Source organism: Calidris pugnax, unplaced genomic scaffold, assembly GCF_001431845.1.
Source record: "Calidris pugnax isolate Ruff unplaced genomic scaffold, ASM143184v1 scaffold30, whole genome shotgun sequence".
Taxonomy (NCBI): Eukaryota; Metazoa; Chordata; class Aves; order Charadriiformes; family Scolopacidae; genus Calidris; species Calidris pugnax.
This window is the reverse complement of record NW_015090776.1, coordinates 3,956,597-3,966,404: the sequence shown is the minus strand read 5'-3', so window position 1 is coordinate 3,966,404 and position 9,808 is coordinate 3,956,597. Positions and strand designations below refer to the sequence as shown.

General features: G+C 58.1%; 1 protein-coding gene across 5 annotated transcripts in view; it reads right to left on the bottom strand.

Moving 5' to 3' along the window:
• Positions 1–1,299: 1,299 nt before the first annotated feature.
• The window catches only part of KIFC3 (kinesin family member C3), a 21,085-nt gene continuing 12,576 nt past the window's right edge, over positions 1,300–9,808 (bottom strand). For 2 of the 5 annotated variants that reach the window (XM_014947103.1, XM_014947131.1), the window contains 16 exons: positions 9,179–9,244; positions 8,428–8,577; positions 8,101–8,340; positions 7,695–7,868; positions 7,416–7,563; positions 7,194–7,324; positions 6,984–7,095; positions 6,578–6,759; positions 6,395–6,499; positions 5,989–6,119; positions 5,230–5,353; positions 4,649–4,778; positions 4,298–4,527; positions 3,529–3,663; positions 2,842–2,950; positions 1,300–2,334 (listed from right to left, as the gene is read on the bottom strand). In XM_014947103.1, coding sequence (XP_014802589.1) covers positions 2,309–2,334; positions 2,842–2,950; positions 3,529–3,663; positions 4,298–4,527; positions 4,649–4,778; positions 5,230–5,353; positions 5,989–6,119; positions 6,395–6,499; positions 6,578–6,759; positions 6,984–7,095; positions 7,194–7,324; positions 7,416–7,563; positions 7,695–7,868; positions 8,101–8,340; positions 8,428–8,577; positions 9,179–9,244 — 2,193 coding nt within the window. In that variant the 3' untranslated portion in view covers positions 1,300–2,308. Of the gene's footprint in view, positions 2,335–2,551; positions 2,581–2,841; positions 2,951–3,528; positions 3,664–4,297; positions 4,528–4,648; positions 4,779–5,229; positions 5,354–5,988; positions 6,120–6,394; positions 6,500–6,577; positions 6,760–6,983; positions 7,096–7,193; positions 7,325–7,415; positions 7,564–7,694; positions 7,869–8,100; positions 8,341–8,427; positions 8,578–9,178; positions 9,245–9,808 lie in introns of all 5 variants that reach the window. The other 3 variants (XM_014947118.1, XM_014947125.1, XM_014947110.1) reach the window with 2 other exon arrangements.

Here is a 9,808-nt window from a genome sequence, read left to right as displayed (position 1 = left end):
TTTTTTTTTCCCCCCCCCCCCCCCAATAAATGTCTGTCAGAACCTTTCTGTCCCTCTTTCTTCTTTCCTGTGGGGAAAGAGGTTCCTGTTGGTGCTTCCCCTGCTCCTCCCAGCCTGTCTCCCATTTTATACACTGGAGCCTGTTCTCCAGGAAACTGTAACTTATAATGATTTTTATTAAAAGATTTGTAACTTTTTTAAAACAGTTGTGTTAAATGCCTGACTCTCTTGAAGTAGGGTTCACCTTGGCACAGCTCCTGGCTGGGAGTGTCCAGGGAAAGCAGGAGTCTCAGTAGCATGTCCTATGGGACAAGCCAGCTCTTCTCACCTGTCCTGCAGGGAGGCTGTGGTGAGTAAGTGCATGTGGTGAGCAAGTGGGAGAGAGAGCACTCACCTGGTGGCTTGCAGAAACCCTGGGGGAGGTTTCACTCTGCCTTGGAGTTCCCAGCCCAAAGAGCACAGTCATTGTTTGTGGCTTGTCCTTCTCCCTGGCCTGATGCAGATCTCTTCTACCCAGATCAGGCGTAGTGGCAGTTTTTTGTCTGTATGGTTTTCTGTGAGCTCTGGACCTGGGTGCTGATGTTTGGGGATGTAGGAGACTGTTTCAGGTGTGTGTAGTGGGGCCAGCAGGAAACCTAAAGTCAATCCCTTCCTTGCTGATGCTTCATCCAAACATGGTCAGGTTTTAGGATCAAAGGGCAGTGTCCTGCTCTGGAGGAGGTGGCTCTGACAGCAGCTCATGCAGCAAGAGGCCCTGGCATTGTTCCATTGCAGGACTGCCCCACCATGGCTGAAGGTACTTTGAGGACCAGGGAACTGGTGCTGCGTGTCCTGCTGCTCCAGCTGGAGCTTTTGGGGATAATCCTATGCCTGGATCCAACTGAGGTGTGAAAAGTCTCCACCAGCCCCCAGAGCTGGCAGCAGCTCGAGATGGAGCAAGATGCTGCAATGCTGGGGCTTACTTAGGATTTAACAACTCCATCTCCTGCTAATTAGGGGAGTGCAATAGCTGTGATCTGGGGGGCTGTGCTGGCAGGATCCTCTGGGAGGGATTTAATGGGCTTTTCTGGCCAAGTGCTGAAGGAGCCAGAGGGAAGACACTGTGTGAGGGGGAGGGTGCACCCACCCCAAGCAGGGAAACAGCAGCACAGGAGGACTGGCTTTAACAGTTTATTTAAAATAAGTTTTGTTACAAAACAGGATTATTAATTTTTTTTAATTATTAAAATACATAGAAACATCTAATCTTACAAAAAGCTAAATTTATTTTTTCCCTTTTTTTTTTTTTTTTTTTTTTTTTTAAATAGAATATGCTATGGAGGAGTGAGGGGAGAGGGGCTGTGGTGGGAAGGAGCCATCAGTGCATCCAGTTGGTTATTTGCAGCAGGAGGAGGTGCACTCACGGGTGAGTGCTCAGAGGTGCAGGGGCTAGTGCCATCTCCTCCGACCCCCCCCATCAGCCACCATCGCCACACATAAGCCAATAGCTTTTGGGCTTTAGGTTAGGGGTTTTTTTGTTTTCCACTTGTTTTTCATTCCGAGACCATGTAAACAGGGTATAAATATTTCAAATGCTTTCATTTCAACCACGCTGTGATCTCTCTTGACAAGACAACAGATAAATAACTCTACAATAGCTTCATTCGAGACCGCTAAATCTACCCTGGTGCCGTGTAACACGGGCAGCCCCTCCACTGCCCTCCCTCTGTGCCGGGGGTCTGGTGTGGGGCCGGGCAGCACCGGCACCAGGGAGAAGGGCAGCTCGACTCATGCATGGCACCAGGGCCCCTTCATGCAATGACAGGGCTTAAGAAACCTACAGGGATAGGAGCTACTGGGATTTAATTTTTTTTCTGGCTTAAAATGGAGGAGATGCTGCTTCTGAAGACAGCAGGCAGCCGCCTGGGCACAGTCTGGGGGGAGCTGTGGCCAGGCTGGCCTTGTGAGGGCAACACATAAATGTTGGGGGGGGCTTGCCTAGCTCTGACCACCTCCTCTGGCCAGACACCTCCACTGTTGTAAAAACAAAGGTGGAGCGAGGCAGGGAGCACCCAGCAGCTCCCCACTCCCACTGAAAACAAAATAAAAAGTCACAGCGCCGAGGGGCAGAAGGGGGCAGATCAGTGCCCCCCTCCCACCCTGAGATGGGGGTCCAGCTGCTGGCAGACCCTGGCCCTGCACTGCTCATGGTGAGAGGTGCCGTCACCCTCTGGTGGCAGGTCCTGGTGGGTGAAGGGGTGGCACCAAAGCCTTCGTGTCCTCCAGCAGCCAGCTCTCTGCAGCACCTTGGTGCCAGGGCTGGCACTCATCACACAGGGACTGGCCTCAGCTTCCCTGGGGGGGAAGACATGCGTGGGTCACAGTGGGCAGGGGCCATGGCTGTCATTGCCCCAGCCACATCCAGCAGCATTTCAGCAGGTGCTGTGTTGAGCTGGCACCGTAAGCATCCCCACCAGCAGCCCTGTGCGTGGCATAGCCCGGCACCCCTGCCCTGCCAGGGAAGCGGGGCCAAAGCAGAGCCCTCCACCAGCTCCCGGCCGCAGACACTCACCTGGCAGCCACGGCTGCCCCTAAGTCAGGCTGGAATTGAAGGGGAGAGAGGTTCAGCCCCGGGCAGTGCCCTGCAGCATTGCTCCCCCCACTCCCTGCAGTGCACCCTGAGCTGCCACCGATGCCTTGGCACCAGGGTGCTCTTTGGGAAGTGCTAACCAGGCTCCTGATGGCTAATTAACCATTACTTAACAGGATGATTACAAATCAGGTTTTGCCTGCCAGTCTGCTCCCATTGACCCTAGCTGGGCACCGGAGTGGGGCACGAGACCACGGTGCCCCACCACCCACCTGAGGCCTGGAGCTTCCTGCGAATGGAGGCGGCGCGGCTGGAGAGCTGCCCCGGGCTGGGGGACACATGGCCCCGGCCGTGGGGTGCTGCAGTCCCTGGAGAGTCACCCTGGGGGGAGATGGGGCACAGCCCCAGGGTCAGCCCATGCCAGGCCCCAGAAGGAAGGAATGGGGATGGGTGTGCAGGCAGATCGTGCCTGCCTGGTTAGCTCTGGGGGTACCATGGGGCTGCTGTAAAACAGGGCTTGGAGTCAGAATCACAAACTCATAGAATGGCCTCTAAAGGCCATCTAATCCAACCCCCTGCCGTGAGCAGGGACATCTTCAACTCAACCTGGTTGCTCAGAACCCCATTCAACCATGTTTCCAGAGATGGGGCCCCTCCCACCTCTCTGGGCAACCTGGGTTAGTGTTTCACTGTCCTCAGTCTAAAAAATTTCGTCCTTGTATCTAGTCATCACTAATCTTTTAGTTCAAAACCATCACCCCTTGTCCATTTTGGCTTGGAAGAGCCAAGGTGGCAGCATCAGCTGTATGCTACTGCTTGGGGACAACCCATTCCTGCCAGGCAATGGTTCCCAACGGGGGTGGCTCCAGGGGCACAATCAAGAGCAAACAGCCCTGAGGACCACGTGTGGGGGCAAAACAGGGGGACCCCCTTGGGCGAGAGGGAAGAGGAATGGTTACCTCCAGCTGCTCCTGACTGGGCCAGGAGGCCAGCTCAGCCTTGCGGGAGACGGGCCCCAGCTCCACGGAGCGAACCCTCTCGGCGAACTTCAGGGAGCACAACGTCTCGCTGGTGTTTTTCTCAGCGGGGGAGACCTGCAAGCAGGCAGGAGGAGGCAGAAAGTCACCCCCCTGGCTGCCTACACACCCCCCACGGCTCCCTCACCCCAGAAAATGTGCTGGTGCTGGGCTGGCAAGATGCTATTCTTAACCCACTGCTCCCAGGAGAGCCCCGTCCACCCAGGGCAGCATCTGAGCCAGCCGGGTCCCCAGCACCAGGAACAGCTGGGAAAAGCTGCAGCAGGTGGCAGGGGCTTGGACAACCCCTGAGGGGGGCTCAGTGTGGTCACAGGCAGCTGGGGAGGTGTCACAGGGCAGGGACGGAGGGGCTGCCAGAGCAGAAAACCCTCCCGGCAAGAGAGGGGGTGGAGAGGTGCCAGCATGGAAGGCCACTGTGCCTATAGGGACGGCATCCATGTGCAGGCAGGGAGAGAGGGCAGGATTGTGGACCTCCGAGTTCATCCCCCATCCCTCCTTTTCATCTGGAGCACAGAGCTGCCCCTGGCACTGCAGTTGCAGACCAGCTATGCACACCCAGTCCCCAGCTCCCAGCCCAGCATCCTGCCCCCAACATCCCTCGCGCCTGCCCCAGTGCCAGGGCAAGCAGGGACCAAATCCAACCCCAGAACCGCATCAACGGGCTGCAGAGATGCCAACGGGCGCTGGGTACCTGCACCATCATGAGGGTCTTGCTGTCGCCGCTGAGTGAGTCCTGCAGCAGGTAGGTCAGCTTGGAGTTGCGGAAGGGCACGTGGCCCTGCCGGGAGCGCAGGGCATAAATGACATCCCCCAAGGCCGAGAGGGACTTGTTGATGTGCTGCGCCTCGCGGAGCCGGCTGCCCTCCGCGCCCGACCGCCCCACGCGCTCCGAGCCCGCCAGGTCCACGAGGTTCAGCTTCCCTGGGGACACACAGCCAAACCGCCCCCCCACCCCACAGGCTGGGTCAGCGCCTGGCCCCACGCACCCTGGGGATGCTGCAGCCCAGACGCCCCACTGAGGGGCTCTCCCTGTGGCACCCACCTGTGGTGCGGAGCCCCGTGCTGCGGTCGAGGCCGCGGATGGTGATGATGAGGAGGGCGTGGGAGCGGGAGCTGCGCTCGTTCAGGTTGGTGCACTCCGTCGCCCGGTTGACATGGCCAAACTCAAAGACCTGGAGAAGAGGTCGGGGAGTTGTGGGGGTGAGGGCAGCCTGCCCCAAAACCTACCACAGCTGCCCCCCCGTCACCCAGGGATATAACCCAAGCAACACAACCCCACAAAGGTGCCTGGCCCAATGGGGTGATGATCGCTGTCAGGTCTCAGCCTGGGTGAGACACCAGAGGCAGAGGGTGACAGACAGGACACTGCGGTGACAGCCGGCACCCTGCTAATCCTCTGGGAGCTGCTCAGGCCCCACGCTTTTATTTTTAACCCCCCTGCAGCTCATCCCATAGGACAGTGACCGTCACATCCTACCCAGGGACCTATTTTGGGGTCTATCACTCCCCAGTCTCCAGAAACACTCCCGAATCTGGGGGTCACGCACCAGAGATACCCCTTCCATTTCATCACACCCCCAGTGCCCCCCTCCTGCTCCCACCATTCCCCCCATCTCCTTGCACCTTGTTGATGTCCTCCACACTCTGCACCCTGAACTCGGTCAGGCCAGGCACGTAGAGCTGCCCACTGCCGTCGGGGCACAGCTTGATCTCCAGCTTCTCCTGTGGCTCCTTCACCAGCAAGTCCCTGGGCAAAGGGGTACCTGTCACCATCCCTACCCAGCTCCCCTCTGGCACAGCATCACTGCTGCTGGTGCCAAGGCTGCCAGAGCAGCCCTCTCCTCCCAGGGATGCTGCACATCCTATTTATAGACCGGCTCCCCGTGTGCCCACTCCCTCCCCAACCTGGACCACGTTCTCATCCCACCCATTGCTCTTTATTGCCATTCCTGGTCTCCATTATCCACACAGATGCGCTTCCAGGCTCCTCTCAGCCCCTCCTGCCTGCAGCTGGGCAGGGAAGGAAAATACTCCCAGGGAATGTTCCCAGCTCCCAGTTAGTGATTTCTAAATATAACATCCAGGGAGGCAGGGGCAGGGAGGAGAGGGGAAGGCTGCATCAAGGCCACGGGAGCAGAAGTGATGGCAGAGCTGGAAGCCCATGTAAGTGACAGAGCTCGAGGGTGAGTGCTTTGAAAGGGCAGCGTGCACTGAAAAATCAAAATAGATCTTTGCACAGCCAAATCCAGCACCCAAAGCCCTGGGGACAAGATGGGCAGCCAAGGCAGGGCTGGTGGGATAGGGAGGAGAGCAGTGTGGGGTGACACTGGCTCCCCAACAGCTCCACTCGCCCCCCCAGAACACCTCCCCCCCCTCCCATACCTGAGTGCCTCGTTGTAAATCTCAGCAGCGCTGACGCTGATGGCATAGTCCCAGTCGGCTGCCTTGCCCCGCACCTCGGAGAACAGGAGCTGCAGGGCCCGCTGGTTGATCCCTGGGTTTGCTGGTGTTCCCTGGTGGATTTCAGGGACAAATGGGAGGAAAAAACATTCTCTTGCATTTTATTCTGTGTGGGGTTTGTGTTTTGTTTTTTTTCCTAAGCAGGAGCAAAGCCCCGGGGGGTTGCTACAAAGGGCTCTACAAACCCCTTGGCAGCAGCAGTGATCACACCACTGCATGTGCATGCCAGGTCCGAGCTGGGCCCCAGCCTGGTTTAGAGAAGGTGCTGAGACTGGGCACCATGGGACGAGAAGCTGAAGAAGAAGGAAGCAAAGCCAGGCAAATTCACCTCCATTGTGTAGGTTTTTCCTGCCCCTGTCTGCCCATAGGCGAAAATGCAGACGTTGTAGCCATCGATGCAGGAGGTGACCAGGGCTTGAACCTCCTGAAATACCTGATGGAGACCAGGAAGCGTCAGGAGAAGGTGGCTGCATCCCCAGCTCATGCCAACAGCATGGATAGCAGCACCCACCTCCTCCTGGGACGCTTGTGGGGGGAAGACCTTATCCAGCTCAAAGGACACCTGCTTCCCCTTGTGCAGGAGGTACAGGACGGCGTCATCATCATCATCAAAGGTCACCGCGTTGGCTGCCTCAGGGCCCTCGCCATCCTCCTTCGTGATGGGGCGGACTCGCCCGAAAACACGGATGTTTCCTTGGGTTGGGGGGATGCAGGGATAGTGTTAGCTCCAGCACATCCTGCTGCCACCCCCAGTCACCGTCAAACACTGAGCAGGCTGAACGCTGCATCCCATCGCTGACCCGAGCATCTCATGTGGACACGGACCACCATGAGGGTGATGCTCCCCTTTCCTTCCTGCCCCCCCCGCCTCAAGGACGTGTTCTCCTGCAATGGGACCTGCCACCCCCCCCGCCCACCTTTCAGCCGCACCAGCTCGTTGTGACACTTCTTGCGGAGCTGCAGCTCCCGTCGGTACTTGCGCAGCAGCTCCCGATTGGTGGTGTTCACCTCCTCGATGGCTTGGCTGATCTGGGAGGGACAGAGAGCAGCAGTTCATCAAAGCCCCCAGCATCCCCACCCTGCGTGGAGCAGGGAAGTTGGGGTGGTGGTCCCAGAGGGGGGCTCACCTCGGCCCTGGCGCTCCGTAAGGTCTCCTGGAGGAGCAGGGGGAAGTCGCGGACCTGACGCTTCAAGCTGTTGTAGTCGTGGGTGAGCGTGCGCAGCGCTGGCTGCAGCGTCAGCAGGTTGGTCCGGACGCCTGCAGGCATGAGGCGGGGTGAGGGGCAGGCAGCACAACCCGCCAGCACCAGCCAGGTGACCCTGCGAGCCCCCCCCCATCCCCTCCTCACCCGCCAGGTTTTCATGCACCGCCTTCATCTCCACTTGGGCACGGGAAAATGCCTCTTCAATGGCACGGTTCTTCTCCTCCTCCATCACCTGCATCTCCTCTAACATCTGCCCATGGGCTCGCTCTAGCTCTGCCTCGTACATCACGATCTGGGAAGGGAGCAAGGGGGATGAACACTGAGCTGGTGACCACCCACTCCAACACCGCATCTTCCACCTGGGCAGGAACGGCGGTGGAGCTGGAGGGGGTGAGTTCTGATTTACACCCACTGTGCTCAGACCTGAGCTCGGAGCTGAGCTACTGTCTTTTGGGAGCTCTGCAGCTGCTGCTCCATCTCCTTCAGCACCTGCCTCTGCATCCCCACCTGCTCCTGCAGGTACTGGTTTCGGGACTGGCTCTCGCACAGGGCTTGCTTCGCTTTGGCCGACTCCACCTCCACTGTCTTGATGATGTACTGGGGAGAAAAGCACCCAGAGATGGGGTGTACTGAGGAAGCAGCACCCGAGGGGCACAGGATGGAGCTGGTTTTGGCCCAGGGGGCAAATTTACAAAATTGTGGCACCGTGCCGATGTGCTCAGGGCAGAGGGGTGGTTGGCACTTGGAGGATACCCACCAGGCACCACTCAGCATCCAGCCCAGCTTTCTTTGCCTGGCCAGGAGAGACAGAGAGCCCCGTGGTGCTCACCTTAATCTGCTGGGGCTGGGACTTGAGGCTGGCGATTGTTTCCTGGCTGTCTCGCAGCCGTCGGCTAAGCCGTTCCTCCTCCTCGGCTCTCTCGGCCAGGGAGTCCTTGAGCCGCAGCTCCACCTCGGCCAAGCGGTTCGTTTTCTGCTGCACCTCCAGGTCCAGCTCCGCCAGCTTGGCCCGTGTCTCCTCCGCCTCTTGCTGCAGCAGGGACAGCCGCTCCTGCAGCTCGGCATTCTCCTGGCCCCAAAACAGTACAGCCCAGGCCACGTCACCCATGGGTGCCCAATCACCCTTGCTGCCACCACCATCACCGCCGCGGCTCACCTGGAGGTGGGCACAGTCCTGGCACGGTGCCTGCTGCTGCTGCTGCCGCCGCAGCTCCCGCAGCTCCCCCTCACACGCCTTCATCTCCTGCCGCAACCGCTCGTTCTCGGCCGCCAGCAGGTCCCGGTGCTTCTCCACGTCCGTGCCACCCTGCACCAGGAATGGGGATGGATGCCTGCTGCACCCCGGGGAGCCTCTGTGTGCCACCCCCGACTGTTACTCTCAGCGGAGCCCCCCCATCTGCTACACTGGGGAGCCCCAGCCTGCTACACCCCGGGGTGGGAGCCCCTAGCCAGCCCACCATACCTGGGAACCCCCAGTCCACAGCATCGGGGGAGCCCTCAAGCATGCGGCACCCCAGGAGCCCCAGCCCACCACAGGGGTCAGGGAGCCCCCACTGTGCCCATGGACCCCCCCCAGAGTACCATATCAGTGAGCCCCCACTCTGCTGCCCCTCAAGAGCCCCAGCTGCCAGAGGGGCTTTCTCTTCCCCCCATGGGGTGACAGCACCAGGGAACCTCTGCCAGCTCTGCCCCAGGGCCACCACTCACGCCATTGCGTGGGCCAGAAAATCCCACAAACTTTCATCCCTCCACATCTCTGTCAGCTCACAGGGTCCAAACTGTAACCCTGGGCAGGTTTTAGTCCTTCTACATCCTCCCCGTGTGCCCTCCCCTTCCTCCTCAGGGACCCACAGCTCTGGCATCCCTCAGGGCAAGGGTGGCTCAAGCCAAGCCCCGTGGCAGCTCACCAGCTCTGAGCGCAGCCGGCTGATCTCCTGCGCCTGCTCCAGGAGCTTCGCCTTCAGAGTTTCAACCTGTCAACATAGGCAAGGTTAACCAGGAGGAATCTCAGCAGCTTTCGGAGGAGATCCTGCGGTGCCACCCCAGCCATCGGCGTCCAGTCTGGCTTGTACCTCATTACACCTTAATTTTCCACCTTGCTCTGAGCACCTGATTCACATGAGCTGATTAAAACAAACATTAATGAAAGGCTTGCTTCGACCTTATTCGACCATGGGTATAATTTGTCCACGTTGAGCATTAGGAGAAACCATTATTAAAAAAAAAAAAAAAAAAAGAGAGAGAGAAAGAGATTACAAAAGGGCAGATACAAAGAGATTATATTTTATTGTAGAGCCAACATGTTGGTCTGCTCCTGTCGATTCAGCCCTGTGACTGTGTGGGACTTTGTGAGACACAAATACATGAAACAAGTTTCCCATCAGCATGGAAGGATAAGAAAGATAAGCAAGATCACTAAGATATTAGAATTAGGACAGAGACTGAATCATGCAAATAATAATACATATATTTTTCCCTAGGCTTCTATTATTTCAAAGAATGAGAAGTTGTACATGAAGCAAAGGTTTTGCCGCTGT